At 39.5% G+C, this 17,716-nt stretch overlaps 1 protein-coding gene across 2 annotated transcripts; it reads left to right on the forward strand.

Annotated features, from left to right (window-relative positions):
- Positions 1 to 42: 42 nt before the first annotated feature.
- LOC111530545 (actin, cytoplasmic 1-like) lies at positions 43 to 14,458 on the forward strand. 2 transcript variants are annotated; one of them, XM_026449759.1, is made up of 6 exons: positions 43 to 893; positions 2,287 to 2,331; positions 3,380 to 3,546; positions 11,217 to 11,273; positions 11,584 to 11,707; positions 13,064 to 14,458. In XM_026449759.1, the coding sequence occupies exons 2-6, from the start codon at positions 2,290 to 2,292 to the stop codon at positions 14,387 to 14,389; spliced, it is 1,716 nt and encodes a 571-aa protein (XP_026305544.1). In that variant the 5' UTR covers positions 43 to 893; positions 2,287 to 2,289; the 3' UTR covers positions 14,390 to 14,458. The 2 variants fall into 2 exon arrangements, with proteins under 2 accessions (XP_026305544.1, XP_026305545.1); XM_026449760.1 differs by lacking the exon at positions 11,217 to 11,273.
- The last annotated feature ends 3,258 nt before the right edge of the window (positions 14,459 to 17,716 follow it).

Below are 17,716 nucleotides of genomic sequence, written 5' to 3' on the forward strand. Positions count from 1 at the left end.
GTCAGTAGTAATTTTGGAAATCATTTATAAGGTACTATTGCTGCAAAAAACAGGAGGCAGGAGAGACCCTGCAGGTGAAACAGGAGGATTTCATTTAGGTGCACATCAGCTCAGCAGATTTGCATCCAAAAGCTGAGCCCTGAACAAAGGGAGGGCTTGGCTTATATAGGCAAGCTTTCAGAAGCAGAATAAAGGCAATTTATCATATAGTGACAGTTTTGCAACCCCAGCATAGCCTGTGACCTTGCAGCTGCTTTGAAGGAAAACAGGAACTTGCAAAATATACGCATTTATAAAAATAGGTATGAGTAAATGCCGAGGGGAAGGGGAGACGGGAAAGGAATTTGTTTTCTTAACCTTGCTCTGGGATGTTTGGAGCCCATACCTGTGGGCTCTGGCTTCTCAGACAGGGTCACCACGACCTTTCCTGGGCCCTGCCTGTTGCTATCCTTAGAGTCAGAGTAGCTAAGTGCAGGAAAACTAAATTTTCTTTTCATTACATTTACTGCTTCACTGTTAGGAAGTGGAGAACAACATACAGTGTCACCTTATACATTTCTACTGTATTTTAAAGTTGTGTTTCTGGTGGTTTTGTTCATTTCTGTTGGGTGGATGAATTTGTGAGTGAATCACATTGGATGTCTCCCCAGGTGGTTTGTTGAAGTTTTGGAGAATTATTTCCTAAGTAACTATTTCATGAAAGACTAAACCCTGAATTTATGAAATAAAATAAAATGTTGTCTTAAATCTATTTTTATAAAGACAGTATTTTTAACTGTTCTAAGTGGTTCATTTTAACTAAATACGTGGATTTCTCAACAGAACAAGACTTAAAGCTGACATCAGAGGAAGAGTCACAAAGGCTTAAAGGCAGTGAAAATAGCCAGCCAGAGGCATGGAAACTTTTAAATTTAAATTTTTGATTTAGTGTTGTTTTCTTTGCTTTAATAATATTAGATAATCCAAATGAAATTACCTTTCTGGCTAGGTTTTGAGAATCAATAGATTCTTTTTTTTAAGAATTTTAAAATAGATTCTGAAAATTTATTTTAATTCAGCAATCTCATTAACAGAAGAATCAATGGATTCTAATTGACATTTCATATTTAACTTCAAAAACATAACCACTGTAAAATTTAAAATACTCTAATTTTGCAGTATTCTTATTTAAAATATTCTCATCTGCCTTTTTGATTAGCTTATAGCTAATCTTTCCTTTTGGAATAGAGGCAAAAACAAATTCCAGAACTTTGTTCTTTTATTTTTAAAACACCCTAGCATGATAAAGAAAGTAACATCAATTATTGGATTATATTATTAAGCAGTAGAATTATGAACATTGTAATCCTGATGGTCCCTGAGCTGGCTTCATGGTTAAGGAGCAATCATGGCCAGTGATTGAAAATCTGCAGTTTTCTATTGTCAGTCACTGATACCAAGGTTAAAGATATATTCTGCCTTGTGGTCTCTCATTGACCTCAGCGTTTCTGTTCAGGGAGGGAACCAGGTTCATAAAAGCAACCCAACTGTCTATTCCAAGAATCATATCTTGCAGAATGGGACCTTTGGTGTTGGGGCACAAACACAGTAACATTCGAACTTACCTCAGTTGCAGAAAATCAGTACAGATTATTAAACAATTTTATCCACTGTCATTAGTACACATTAGATTATATTAGAACTGGACTTAAGCAGATAATCTAGATACATAACACTCTCATATTACAGCATGTAATTCCAATTAAAATTTAAGAATTTGCATTTCTTTCTCTTTGGTGTTTATTTCAGCTCCCAATAATTTAAAGCGTGCCTACAGTTCAGTTAGGAATCTTTTAAAAAAGGACTTCAGTGCACTGTAGGGGCTCACTAGTTAGGGTTTCGTGAGGTAAACCCTTTTCAAGTGAGGAAGCCTTTGGAACACTACAAATATCTGCTAATTCATTTTTGGTAGATTTAACACATAACAAGTTAAGTTTAGTCCAAACAAATGGTGAAAAGTTAAGTTTGCTGGTTCATGTTTTTCTTCTCCCTTTGTCTAAAGTGAATAATTTTTCACATGTTAGAAGCCAGTGATGTGGCAGTAGCTACATGTAGATTAAAAAGTTAATTCTTAATTTTAATTATTTAATTATTTTAGCAGTTAAATTTTAATTTTAATTATTTTCTTATTTTTCATTGTCCATACTTGATTACTGAAGAATAAAATTATTTTAAAAACATGAATTCCAAAAGAGGAGACATCACGGAAATACAGCAAGTAGATTAACTCTGTTTTTGCATTTGCAGAAAATGTCTGAAGAAGTAGAAATAAATAAGGATTGTGACAGAGAGGTACACCTTTATATTCAAATGTTTCTGTTGAGTTAGATTTTTATGTTACATTGCTTAACAAAGTGTAGTAAGTTTAGGCATACATGATTCTATCATGTAAGTAGCATAAATCATCAGTGAAAATTTTAATATTTAACTCAGAAAGAATTCTGTATACTGAGTTTTAAAGAGATGCAAACCCTAGAGATGTTCTTTCATTATTATGGAATAATCCTGAATGGTGCCTTAAAATGCTAAGTAATGCCACTTTAGGAGCTTTGGATCAGTCGTTTTATCTTTCTTGGTTTTAGTCTGATTATCAATAGATAATGTGGCTAAAGAAGACAGTTTCTTATTCTGTGTATTTTCCAGCTGGAGAATTGTATGGCTGTTGAATGTGAAATCTGGGGAGCACCTCATTTTCTGGAATTCCACGCTTGTACCTCAGCAGTTTCACTCTGCTCCTTGTGTTGTGGCAAACTTTGGTTCCCGTGTTTCAGGGAGCACCATCATGTTTTCGATATCCCAGGAACCAAATGAAAAAGGAATGATCAAAGGCAGTGGGAGAAGAATATCTTAGTGCAGAAAAGGGCAATCTTCCTTTCCACTCCTGAAGCCCCACAGTGTCTCATCCTCTAAATCTGACTGTTGAATGTAAAATCTAGGTGGTAAAGACAGGAGACACAATTTTGCGTCTTTGTCTTTTTGTGTGTGTGTTCCCACGAGTCAAATGGGGCAAATACATATATAAGATTCTGAAGAGTGGTTGGGAATAAAAGCATAAAATGAAGGAGGGCCCTGTTTGAATTTTGGAAAATTCTGTTTTATTCAGTCAAACAGAAATCAAGCAAACATTTCAAAAATTTTAGTGAGATACTAATAATAATTACATCATAAAATTATATGCTAATAGTTCTGTATATATGATTACATTTAAATGTGAAATATTTTTAATGACTAAAATAATGATTTCATAATGAACAGTTTGTTCAAGTGATAAAATCAATTGAAAAGATCCTTTCTATTCAATAAAGCGATAACCATCCTTAATATCAAACTTCCACTCAAGGTTGAAGAAGAAGTGAAGAAGCACGGAAGTAATCATGTGGGATTACCAGAAAACCTGGCTGATGGTGCCGCTGCTGGCAATGGTGATGATGGATTACTTCCACAAAGCAAGAGCAGAACACCTGGAAGTCGGCAATTTCCTGACACTGAGAATGAAGAGTGTCACAGGTAAGCCTATGGCAACATTTAACAGGAGACAACCATGTGCTGTCAAACTAATCCTAATTTGGGCTAATATTCATGATGAACACATTTTATACTTTTACTGTGATATTCAGCCTTGCCTGGTAATCAGAAAAATGAAAATCAGCAAACAATGAGTTACCATTTTTTCCGGTCATTAATTTATTTGAAAAATAGCCAGTATTGGCAAATGTGAGGGAAAAGGCATTTTCTTTTCTTTTTAGTGAACTTTTATTTTAGCTTCTTGGGTACATGTGCAGGTTTGTTATATAGGTAAACTGTATCATGGAGGTTTCCGCTACATAAGAAGCAAAATACCCAAAAGGTAGTTTTTTGGTCCTCTCCCTCCTGCCATGCTCCACCCTCAAGTAGGCCCCAGTGTCTGTTATTCTCCTCTTTGTGTCCATGAGTTCTCATTGTTTAGTTTCCACTAATGAGTAAGAATATGTGGCATTTGATTTTGTGTTCCTGCATTAGTTTGTTTAGGATAATGGCCTCCAACTCCATCCGTGTTGCTGCAAAGGAAATGGTTTCGTTGAAAAAGACATTTCATACACTGTTAGTAAATACATTTTGAGCATTAATTTAGTGGCATATTCACACACACACATATATAACATAGTAAGGATATATAATACATGCAAAGGATGTTTGTATAGATACGTTACATATATACTTACCTATATATTTATTACAGCATTATTATATCAAAAAGTTGGAGCTAGTCTAATTCCTTATCAATAGGAAATAGCTCAATTTCCATACCCCCAAAATAAGGTAGTACGCAACCATTTTTTAAAAAATGAGGTTAGATCTAGAGCGTACTGATTATTTCACAATTAAAATGTATTTAAAGCATTTAGTTTGATGACGCATCTTAAGATTTCTTGTTAGAATTCTTGTAATATCTGCTGTGTTGCAAATGGAAGCTACATGCTACATTGACACTGTACCTTTTTAGCCACAAGATTGCTAGTGACTAAATTTTTGTTGTCAGTGGCCTGAGTGCTGAAATATTGGACCCTCAATCTGAATATTGCTGAGGGATTGTACATGGGGATCTAGATTTAATATAAACATTTCAATGTATTGGGTAAAAATTTTATCAAAATACATCAAAGGATCTTTTATCTACTGAACCAGGAGTCGTCCAGCTTTTTCTGCAAAGAGTCAGTTAGTAAATATTGTGGGCTTTGTGGACTATGTATATTTATTTTCTTGAGACAGGGTCTTGCTCTGTTGCCCAGGCTGGAGTGCAGTTGTGTGATCACGGCTCACTGCAGCCTTGACTTTCTGGGCTCTAGTGATCCTCCCCTCTCAGCCTCTCTACTAGCTGGGGCCACGGGTGTGCAATGTCACATGCAGCTAATTGACTCCGTGGACTGTAGAGTCAGTAAGCCTGGCTGCATTCCAAGATACTTGACTTACAAAAACAGGCAATGGGCTGGATTTGGCCCACAGGTGCTTATTTTCTGACCCCTGTGTGAAAAGTAAGGTGTTGCTAATGCAGTGACTCTTATTTGTAAAAGTCCTCTGTGTGTGACATTACCTTTCCTTTGAGAAAAGGATATATTTCAGTATTCACCTCACCATATTTTTCAACAGTGGCTTCATAAAATTTTTAAAACTTCATTTATAAAATAAGATTATTTTCTGCATTTCTCCCACTTTATTCCTGTTAGTAGAACTCAGTATTTTACTGTTATCAATGACTTTTTGTATATTTGATGAGTATCAGCTGTCCTAGAATTGGCTGATTTTTATCAAGCAAGAAATACTCTCCTTGAAACTTTTAGTATTTCTTGGTCTTTATGTATCAGCATGAACAAAATGATAATCAGCTTATGTAATCTAGAAATGTTCAAGGGACCTTTAATATCTCAGTCTGGAATTTTTTAATGCCATATGTATATAATTTTTATAACCTTTAAAATACGTAATTGTTATATAAAATTTGAAAACTCCACCTGCTATATACAATTTGAAAACTGCTATTTCTTGTCTATCACTTTTCCATGACTGTGGAAGAAAATTACATCATTCTCAGTCATGACTGTGTTAAGTATGATGTCCTTAAAAGAACTGTCTATACTCACAAACTCAGGTTTTCTTTCCATTCACTCTTGATCTCAATGCCAGTAAGTCTTTGGTGTCAGCACTCCTCCAAAGTTGTTTTTCTTAAGGTTATCACTACTTTCTTCTGTAATTAAATCTAGGCATTTTTTCTTACACCTCATTTAATCTGTCAGCAATATTTGAGCCAGTGAAGGACATCTCCTCCCTAATGGCATCTTCGCTAGGCTTTCAGGACCTCACCCCCTCAGGCTTTTCCTCCTGCCTTTCTAGTCCGTTCATTATGGTCTGTTTTGCTTGCTCTTCCTCATCTTTCTCCTTTTGGACGTTGTTGTCTCCCAGACCTCAGTCCTCAATCTTCTTTCTCATAACTTTTTTATTTTTTTAAGACGGAGTTTCACTCTGTCACCCAGGCTGGAGTTCAGTGGCATGATCTTGGCTCATTGCAGCCTTTGCCTCCTGGGTTCCAGTGCTTCTCCTGCCTCAGCCTCCTGAGTAGCTGGGATTACAAGTGCACGCCACCATGCCTGGCTAATTTTTGTATTTTTAGTAGAGACAGGGTTTCCCCATGTTGGCCAGGCTGGTCTTAAACTCCTGACCTCAGGTGATCTGTCTGTCTGTGTTGGGATTACAGGCGTGAGCCACCGTACCTTGCCCCTCGTGACGTTTTCTACTGTGTATATGCTAGTGATTTCCAAATGTATGTCTCCAGCTCAGGTCTCTCTCCTTAATTCCAGATCTCTCTATCAGCCCGCCTACTTGACATCTCTATTTGATTACCTATTGGGTATCACACACTTGTCAGATGCAAAATTGGGCTCCTGATGCCTTCCTGAAATCTACAGCTCGTGTAGTCTTTCCTCCCCTGGTTAAGGGCAACTTTTCCAGTTGCTCTGCCAAAAACCTTGGTGTCATTCTTGACTCATCTTTCTCTCTCTCTGACACCTCACATCTAATCTTTCGGTAAATGTCAGGCCTACCTGAAGAATATATCCCGAAGCCATCTTGTACATCTGAGCCACCATCATCTGCAGTCTAGATGAGTGTCATAGACTGGGAATTGATAGTCCTGGTTTTTAAAAACTTCCCCTTTCATCAATTCTTAACTCAGTGGATGGATTTAAAACATAAGTCAAATTGTGTCATTCCTCTACCCCAGCCCTTCTGATTGCCTCCCATTTCACTCTTCGAGTATGTGGCAGAGTTCTTCCTAATAACTAAAAGGCAGTAAACCATCTGGCATGTTACCTCTCCTGCTTAAACTTCTGTTCCTTACTTCTTTTGCTCTGCTTCAGCCACACTGAACTTCTTGCTATTCCTTACCTATCCCTAGTGCTTAAAGACTCCAGGCACACCTCTGTCTGCCCTTAGAAGTTCCCTGTGTCTGGATATTCGTCTAGCTTTCCATTTCTTCAGTTCTTTACTTAAAATCCCCTTTCTAAGAAGAAAAAGAGTAAAAAGAAACACATTAAGGAATAACCACTTTCTGAGGAAGAACCGTGTACCAGCACAATTCCTAGTCCACAGAAAATGAAGGAAAAGGAAACAGAGAGAGAATGAGGACTAGCAGAAAGGAATTACAATTGTATCACCAGGACACATCATGCTTAAGATTCAACTGGGAGCCTACCAGGGATGCTGTGTAACATAATCAAGGGAAGGTTCAATGAAACAGTGGTTTATCATCTCTAACTTCAAACCTGTTTGTGTCTTGACATCAACTCTGTTAACATCGTCACTTTTTAGAGTCTTTGATATACAAATACAATATTCTTTGTATTAAAGAAAAATCCTCTTTCTCAGCAGGGGCTTTTCTGGCCATGCCAACTTTCCCACCACCCTCCCCATCAAACACATAAACATTTCATTTTCCTGCTTTAGTTTTTCTCCTCTAACGTACTATGTATTTTGTCTAACCTGTCTGTTGTTATTGTGTGTTTATCTCACTCTCATGAATAGGGTTTTATTGTTCATTACCATATCCTCACTTCCTAGAAAAAGGCCTAGCATATGAGATGTAGCTGCCTAGTAAATAGTTATTGGATGAACGAGTGGAGTTTATCCGGGATATGTTGTTTGATTGAGTCTCACTTAAAAAGTGTTTGACAAGGTTCATTTTAACAATTTTGCCAGGTGATTATATGCATTTTAAAAATTCTTTTGGCACTTTATAATACGCTACATTGTTTATATTAATATTTTTTCACTTAGGGAGAAAAGCCCAATATTGTGGTTTTTCACTATTCTTTTACTGGTAATCATGATAATTGCAATTATGGTAAAATGAGTCAGAGGAATTGCAGACTTTACTGCTATTTTATTTATTTAGAGACAGAGTCTTGCTCTGTCACCCAGGCTGCAGTGCAGTGGCGTGACCTCAGCTCACTGTAACCTCTGCCTCCTGGGTTCAAGCAATTCTCCTGCCTCAGCCAACTGAGGAGCTGGGATTACAGGTGCGCGCAACCACACCCGACTAATTTTTATATTTTTAGTGGAGACAGAGTTTCACCCTGTTTGTCAGGCTGGTCTCGAACTCCTGACCTCAGGCAATCCACCTGCCTCGGCCTCCCAGTGTCCTGGGATTACAGACGTGAGCCACCACGCCCGACCACTAGTATTTTATATTAAAAACTATTAGAGTGGTAAATTTAATGGACCACAAATTCTTTCCAAGGGATTATGGACCTTTGGTATTTGAAATAAAAAGTCAGAGTTGGAATTTTTTGCTTCCTCTAGTAAGACGTATACTGGTCAGGCACTATCTATTCTGATGGAGCAGCTCTTGCTGCTGGGCTGTCTTTCAGAAGCAAGCTGCTCACATGGATATGGGTTGGTGAGCAAGGCCAGTGGTCATTGATGGATTGACTAGATTTTGAACTGGCTCTGGGTGGCTTCTTGTTACCATGACTACAGGTCAGTTCTTTCCTAAGTTGAGTCAACTTTAACCAGAAATTTTCTGTTCAAAAATTGCCTTCCATTAACTATGTTCAAATTGAAACTTTTTAATATTCCAGAATTATAGACTTACAGTTTTGGTTATGATGGATTGGTTAATAATAGCTCTCAGGATGATTTTTTTTGATACATCATCTTAACCAGAAGAGTTCTGTGTATAATTTATTTCTTGAAAATAATTGTTTTGCTTTTGTTTTTAGTATTTTTAGAAGCTTTTGCTCAAGTCCTAACATAATCTCCAGTAGGAGATTTTAGTCTCTTTGTCAGTTCATGTACATATACGGTAGTGATATTCTCTGTTTTTAAATTCCTTGTTCACTTTCTTCTCTGTACAGTAATCATGATATTGTTATACATTTTTATCTCATTAAAAAGTAGTTACAATTTTCTGCTGGCAAATCCAGCTTTTTACATATTTTGACTGAATAGGTTAAAAGTGAAGAAAATTTACTAGATCATTTTATTTTCAAATAAAATCATAACTAATAAAAATTGCCATTTTTGAATTATAAATAATGACATTTAGATATTTTAAAAGTAAGGATATCCTCCCAGTAGTTTGGCTTTGTATTTTCATGCAAATCTCATGTCAAATTGTAATTCCCAGGTGTTGAGAGAAAAGAGCAGGTGGGAGGTGATTGGATCATGGGGTCAGTTGCTTCCATGCTATTCTTGTGATAGTGAGTGAGTTCTCAGAAGAGCTGATGGTTTCTTAAGGGGCTCTTTCCCCTTCACTTCTCTCTCTCCTGCGGCCTTATGAAGAAGGTGCCTGTTTCCCCTTCATCTTCTGCTATGGTTAAGTTTCCTGAGGCCTCCCCAGCCATGCCTAACTGTGAATCAATTAAGCCTCTTTCCTTTATGAATGACCTAGTCTCAGGTATGTATGTGTATGAATTACCCAGTCTTGGGTATGTAAGTATGTATATGGTGTGTGTATATACACACAGACATATGTATGATATATATATGTGATGTGAGATATATATATATATATCCATTTTCTTTATTCCACTCATCAGTTGATGGACACTGGTTGATTCCGTATCTTTGCATATTGTGAATTGTGCTGCAGTAAACATATGTATGCGGGTGTCTTTTTGAGAGTACGATTTCTTTTGTGTACATATCCAGAAATGAGAATGCTGGATAAAATGGTAGGATCTACTATTTTAGTTCTTTGAGAACTCCCCATACTGTTTTCCATAGATTTGTATGAATTTGTATTCCCACCAGCAGTGTATAACTGTTCTCTTTTTACCACATCCACACCAACATCTGTTGTTTTATGATTTCTAAAAGTGGCCATTGTGGCTGCAGTGAGGTGATATCTCACTGTTGTTTTATTATACATTTCCCTGATGATTAGAGATATTTAGCATGTTTTTATATGCTTGTTCACCATTTGTACATCTTCTTTTGAGAAATATCTATTCATGTAATTTGGCCACTTTTTAATGGAATTCTTTGTATTTTTCCTGTTGATTTGTTTGAGTTTCTTGTAGGTTATAGATATTAGTCCTTTGTTAGATTCATAATTTCCAAATATTTTTTCCCATTGTATAGGTTGTTGGTTTACTCTGATGATTATGTCTTTTGCTGTGCTGAAGCTTTTAGTTTAATTAGGTCTTATTTATTTATTTTCATTTTTGTTGCTTTTGCTTTTTGGGTCTTCATCATAAATTTTTTTGCCTAGGCCAATGTTTTCAGGTCTTAGGTTTAGGCCTTTAATCCATCTTGAATTTATTCTTGTACATAGTGAGAGACAGAGATCCAGTTTCATTCTTCAACATGTGGCTATCTTTTTTTCCCCAGCTCCATTTATTGAATAACATGTACTTTCTCCAGTGTATGTTTTTGTGTCCTTGCTCAGAGATCATTTGGTTGTAGTGGCTTTATTTCTGAGTTGTCTATTCTGTTCCATTGATCTATGTATCTACTTTTATACCAGTGCCACGCTGTTTTTGTTACTGTGGCCTTAGAGTATAATTTGAAGTCAGGTCATGTGATGCCAACATATTTGTTCCTTTTGCTTCGTATATCTGTTGCTATTCAGGCTCTTTTGTGGTCCTTCATTAATGTCAGCATTTTAAAATAACTCTGAAGAATGACATTGGTACTTTGGTAGGAATTGTATGGAATGTGTAGACAGCTTTGGGCACTATGGTCATTTTCACGATATCAGTTCTTTCAGTCCATGAACATAGGATGGATTTTCATTTGTTTGCATCATCTATTATTTTCTTCAGTGGTGTTTTCCAGTTATCTTTATAGAGGTCACTCACCTTTTTCATTAAGTATATTCCTAGGTATTTCACACTTTTTTGCAGCCTTTGTAAAAGGGATTGGATTCTTGATAAGGACTCTCAGCTTGGTCGTAGTTGGTGTATAGTGGTGCTACTGATTGGTATTCATTTATTTTGTAACTTCTGAGACTTTACTGAATTCATTTATCAAATCTCACATTACCGCCTGAGCTCCTACTCCTGTCAGATCAGCGGTGGCATTAGATTGTCATAGGAGTGTGACTTGAACCCTGTTGTAAGCTGCTCATGCAGGGGATTTAGGTTGTTCACTCCTTATGAGAATCTAATGCCTTATGATCTGTCACCATCTCCTGTCACCCCCAGACGGGACCATCTAGTTGCAGGAAAACAAGCAGAGGCTCCCACTCATTCTACATTTTGGTGAGTTATATAATTATTTCATTATGTATGAATAATAATAGAAATAAAGTGAACAATGAATGTAATGTGCTTGAATCATCCTGGTACCATCCTCCACCTCAGGTTCCTGGAAACACTATCTTCCACAAAAACAGTCCCTGGTGCCAACATGGTTGGGGCAGCTGGGTTAACAGATGTGAGACCCCTTTGCCTTGTCTAGGCTTCATGTGCAGATACACATTGTGTGAATGACATCTGATGGTGCCATCGTGCCCTGTAGATCATTTTAGGGACACCTCCAGTATTTCATGAAAATTAAAATTTCTTCTAGTGACGAACAAAATGATACTCAGAAGCAAATTTCTGAAGAACAGAGCACTGGAATATCACAAGATGAGATTCTGACTGATAAACAAAAGCAGATAGAAGTGGCTGAAAAGAAAATGAATTCTGAGGTATTTTCTTTAGTTATTTTCAAATGTTTTTATATGTGTATATATTTAAGAAACGATGTATTTTGGAAATATAAAGGATTTTTAAGTCATATATATGTGAATATATTCTATATATCCTTTGTCATATATTTATGTATGTACATAGAGGATAAAGCCAGGTTCTGAATTCAATTCCATTTGCCTGCAGCAGTCGAGTAGTGACCTTCATAATGGCCTCAATCCAAAGGAGAAGCATTTGATATTTTTCATAAGAATTGATGATCTTTCCAATATCAAAAATAAGTTTTGCTAGTAAAAACACATTTTCCAGTTTTTGGACATTAGTTTATTTTTTAAAAATATTAATAGAGAAGTGAATTGATTATTTTCACTGATAGGAGATTCGGAAATGTATAGCTGGGTCAGAGGCCACATTGTGGATGTCATTATCTTTGCTTTTGCAGAGAGGAACAGTTTGCTCCAAGAAGTTTTTCATTTCAATGCAAACAGCTTTGAAAACAATGACATGCCATGATACACATTTAGTGATAATTTATTGATAAGTATTTTATTCCTAGAGAAATAGTTCAGTGTATTTCCCCTCTTTCACACTTACTACTGTTTCAAACATGGTAAAGAGGAAAGAAAAGTTATTGCAATGGCAAATAATCTTGTGATTTCTAAGAAAATCTCTCTAAGTTCTATCTTATTTACCATTCATATTTTGAAATAAAAGGCTTCTTTTGTATTTATGTATTTACACCACAGAAATGATTTTGTGGAGGATCACTAGAAGTAGCATCAGGAGACCTGGGGAAAATCCTGCATCTTGTATATATTTTTTGACCTCTCCTTTTAAGAATCGTGATCTTAAATGAGTTCAGTGTTGTATGTAGAAGTGCAATGCTTAGATGCAGACGTGTACAGGGTAGAAGGGTACAGTGCTTAAATGCAGATGTGTACATTGTGGAAGGTACAATGCTTAGATTTAACTGTTATGAATAAATGTAACTCTTATAACTGAGTATAAAAATATTAGAAATGTAGAATATCGGTAAAACATTCTTCAGTAAAAGGAACTTAAAGAACTTTAACCTCTGGGGTTTTTTTTTGTAACTCAGAGAAAGGCTTTTCAAATTCTGAGATTCTTTAAAATCCTCTAGTGATTTATTTTTCATAGTCTTTAAATAAATACTTAAACTTTTGGGAATTTACACTCTATTAGGTTTGAAATTTTGTCCAATTTTTTTTCCAGTGAAATTTCCACTATGGGGATTCTTTCATTATACAAATGCACATGTTATTTTTTAATTTCAGAAGAAATCATGATATGTCATTCTATTGAGTGCTAATTATAAGTTCCCTTTGTTTATTTAGCTTTCTCCTTGTCCTAAGAAAGAAAAAGATCTCTTACATGAAAATAGTACATTGCAGGAAGAAATTGCCATGCTAAGGCTGGAGCTAGACACGATGAAACATCAGAGCCAGCTAAGAGAAGAGAAATATTTGGAGGAAATTGAAAGCGCGAAAAAAGAGAATGATGATCTTTTAAAGGCTATGCAGTTGAATGAGCTCACCGTGGATGATGATACCACCGTGCTCGTCATTGACAACGGTTCCGGCATGTGCAAGGCTGGATTTGCGGGTGACGATGCCCCCCGGGCTGTCTTCCCTTCCATCGTGGGGCGCCCCAGGCACCACGGCATAATGAGGGGCATGGGTCAGAAGGAGTCCTATGTGGGCAACGAAGCCCAGAGCAAGAGAGGCATCCTGACCCTGAAGTACCCCATGGAGCGCGGCATCATCACCAACTGGGACGACATGGAGAAGATCTGGCACCACACCTTCTACAACGAGCTGCGTGTGGCTCCCGAGGAGCACCCCATCCTGCTGACCGAGGCCCCCCTCAACCCCAAGGCCAACTGCGAGAAGATGACCCAGATCATGTTTGAGACCTTCAACACCCCAGCCATGTACGTGGCCATCCAGGCCGCAATGTCCCTGTACACCTCTGGCCGTACCACTGGCATCGTGATGGACTCCGGTGACAGGGTCACCCACAGTGTGCCCATCTATGAGGGGAATGCCCTCCCCCATGCCACCCTGCGTGTAGACCTGGCCGGCCGGAACCTGACTGACTACCTCATGAAGATCCTCACGGAGCGTGGCTACAGCTTCACCACCACGGCTGAGCAGGAAATCGTGCATGACATCAAGGAGAAGCTGTGCTATGTCGCCCTGGACTTTGAGCAGGAGATGGCCACAGCGGCCTCTAGCTCCTCCCTAGAGAAGAGCTACGAGCTGCCCGATGGCCAGGTCATCACCATCGGCAACGAGCAGTTCCGCTGCCCCGAGGCACTCTTCCAGCCTTCCTTCCTGGGCATGGAATCCTGTGGCATCCACAAAACTACCTTCAACTCCATCATGAAGTCTGACATGGACATCCGCAAAGACCTGTACAGCAACACAGTGCTGTCTGGCGGCACCACCATGTACCATGGCATGACCGACAGGATGCAGAAGGAGATCACTGCCCTGGCGCCCAGCACAATGATCAAGATCATTGCTCCGCCAGAGTGCAAGTACTCCGTGTGGGTCGGTGGCTCCATCCTGGCCTCGCTGTCCACCTTCCGGCAGATGTGGATCACCAAGCAGGAGTATGATGAGTCAGGCCCCTCCATTGTCCACCGCAAATGCTTCTAGGTGGACTGTGACTTAGTTGCGTTACACCCTTTCTTGACAAAACCAAACTTCGCAGAAAACAAGATGAGATTGGCATGGCTTTATTTGTTTTATTGTTTCACTTTTTTGTTTTTGTTTTTTTTTTTTTATTGGCTTGACTTAGGATTTAAAAACTGGAATGCTGAAGGTGACAGCAGTTGGTTGGAGCGAGCATCCCCCAAAGTTCTACAATGTGGCTGAGGACTCTGATTTTACATTGTTCTTCTTTTCAATAGTCATTCCAAATATTGTGAGATGCATTGTTTCAGGAAGCCCCTTGCCCTCCTAAAAGCCACCCCGCTTCTCTCTATGGAGAATGGCCCAGTCCTCTCCCAAGTTCACACAGGGGAGATGATAGCATTGCTTTCGTGTAAATTACATAATGCAAAATTTTTAAAATCTTTGCCTTAATACTTTTTAATTTTGTTTTATTTTGAACAGTTTTCATGGCCCCCTTTTTTGTACCCCAACTCGGGGTGTATGAAGGCTTTTGGTCTCCCTGAGAGTGGCTGGAGGCAGCCAGGGCTTACCTGTACTCTGACTTGAGAAGAATTGGATGAAAGTGCACACCTTAAAAAAAATTGATTGAGGAAGCACAGTATTTCAGTACAGTGGACAACTTAGCATTTTGACAACTGAGAATAAAATGCTCAGTTCTGGACAATGTAAGACACACCAAGGAAACACTGGAAATGGAAATTCAATTATGTGATTGTGGACTGGCTACTGGCTACTGCTCTACATGATTGTGACCAAAGTCAGATAGCTGAAAGAGACTTCTTTCCAGAGAACAAGACATGAACAGGTTTATTTACAGAAAACAGTGAATTCTCATATATCTAACCTAAAAGATATCAGGTTCTTTCTGAACAAGTCTAATGTAGACAGTAAAATCAACAGGCTAAAAATTAAGCTCCATCAAACAAGATAAACTTTGAGAGAAAAGACAGGGCAGGCCACCATCTTTCCTGTTCAGGCAAATTAGTCATTCCAGCCTGCCCCGACCAGGGGCAGAAGAGACCCCGCAGCACAGCGCAGCTGCTTTACCAGATCATGGCCAGACTGCTTCTGTAAGCAGGTCCCTGATCCTCCTGTTCTACCTTACTGGACAGGACCTCCCAACTGGGGCCTCCAGCTACCTCCACCAGCATTTCTTGACCAATGGAAATTTGAAATGTTCCTGAGATAGAGCTCCCAGAGACAGGGGCAGGCCACCTCCTTTGCTGTTTGGATGACTAGCTGTTCTGGCCTGCAGGCTTTGGAGAGCTCAAGCTGACAAGGTGTGGAAAAGGTACCACAACATAGCACAGCCACACTACGAAAATGTGGCCAGTCTCTTGTTTACGTCAGTCACTGACCACATTTCTGGTCAGCGAGTGAAGTCTTTTAACCAGGGTCTCCGGCTACCTTGACTGCTGTTCTCTGGCTGACAGAGGTCTCAGGCCTCCCTGAGTCAGAGCGCCCAGGGGAGGACCAGACTGTTTACTGTTTGGGCGACTCAGCCATTTCAGCCTTAGGGCTTCAGAGTGTCTGAGGCAACCAGGGGCTGAAGTGAACCCCCAGCACAGCTCAGCTGCTCTACAAAAACGTGGCCAGATGGTTTTTTAGAGCAAGTCCCTGTTGTTCTTCCCCCTGACTAGGTAAAACTTCTCCACTTGCCTCCAGCCACGTCTTAATAGGTGTGTTCAGATTGGCAACAGGTTCGCACCTCAGTGGTATAGAGCTCCCAGAGGAAGGGGCAGGCTATCATCTTCCCTGGAAAGTATGAGGCAATTAGGGATGGGAGAGGACCCCCAGCATACCACAGCAACCTTACAGAAAAGTGGCCGGACTGTCTGCTTGATGGGCAGGTCTTCCTGGCCTGGGTCTCCAGACAGCCCACACCGGAGCTATCAAGCCAGCAGCAACTGCCAGTTCCCTGGACAGAGCTTCCAGGAGCCACTGAAATCCTTTCTCCCACAGCCTCTGCAGTGGAACTGCCCTTGCTACCCTCAGAATATCAAGGGAGCAAAGACCCTAAGTGCCATAACAACACCTCCAATAAGCTGCAGTTGACCCAACGAATAAGCCAGTCCGTCTCCCATGTGCACGACACACCCTCCACTGCTCATCACCAGACAGGGAACCCTGGCTTGCGCCCACAGCACAGCCCCTCCATCCTGGGCTCATCACACTAAGTGATTGCTGACTCACATGTCTCTGGGATGGAGCACCCAGGAGAGAAGCAAAGTGGTGGAGCAACAAGTCAGGTGATGTGGAGCCCAGAGGGCAGGGACAGCTCTCTCTCTAGGGTCCACTTGCCCTCGTGAGACACTTTATCCCGGCACTTTAGGAATGCTGAGGTCAGACCAGCCACATCTCATATGCAAGATTGCCCAGCAGAGATCAGATCTGAGAGTTCCCCTCTTTAAAAAGGGGACTTGCTTAAAAAAGAAGTCTGGCCGCGTTTGTGTAGAGCAGCTGTGCTGCACTGGGGGTTCGCTTTTGAGAGAGTTCTCCTCTGAGACCTGATTTTGCTGTACTTGCCCTGACAGCACACAGGAGTGCAGCACACACCCCAACCTACACCAACTGCTATTGACGAAAAGAATTTTCAGCCCAGAATTTTATGTCCAGCAAAATTAAGCGTCATAAGTGAAGGGGAAATAAGATCCTTTTCATACAAGCAAATGCTGAGGGAATTCAGTATCACCAGATCTACCTTATGAGAGCTCCTGAAGGAAGCACTAAATAGGGAAAGAAAAGACCACCACCAGCCACTACAAAACCGCACTGAAGTACACAGACCAGTGATGCTAAAAACCAACCACATACACAAGTCTGCAAAATAACCATCTGACAGCATGATGACAGGATCAAATCCACATGTACCATTACTAACCTTAAATGTAAATGGGCTAAATGCTCCAATTGAAAGACATGGGGGCAAGCTGGATGAAGAACCATACCCATTGGAGTACGCCGTCTTCAAGAAACCCATCTCACATGCAGTGCCATGCATAGGCTCAAAATAAAGGAATGGAAAAAAATCTTTCAAGCAAATGGAAAACAGAGAAAAGCAGGTGTTGCACTCCTAGTTCCTGACAAAACAGACTATACCATTAAAGATAAAAAAAGAGAAGGACATTACAAAGGTGGTCCTGACCTTTGAGAAATCTCATTATTGCTTGATACCAACCTGGGCTATCTTTATTGCCCAAACCAATAGGATAATTTGCTGAGGTTGGGGAGTTTAACAGAGAGCTTCTGATCTCCCAAAATTTGGTTGAGATCTAAGGTTGATTTTGTTGTACAACTCTTCTCTGAAGT

This window comes from Piliocolobus tephrosceles, unplaced genomic scaffold (assembly GCF_002776525.5).
Source record: "Piliocolobus tephrosceles isolate RC106 unplaced genomic scaffold, ASM277652v3 unscaffolded_1433, whole genome shotgun sequence".
NCBI classification, from domain to species: Eukaryota; Metazoa; Chordata; class Mammalia; order Primates; family Cercopithecidae; genus Piliocolobus; species Piliocolobus tephrosceles.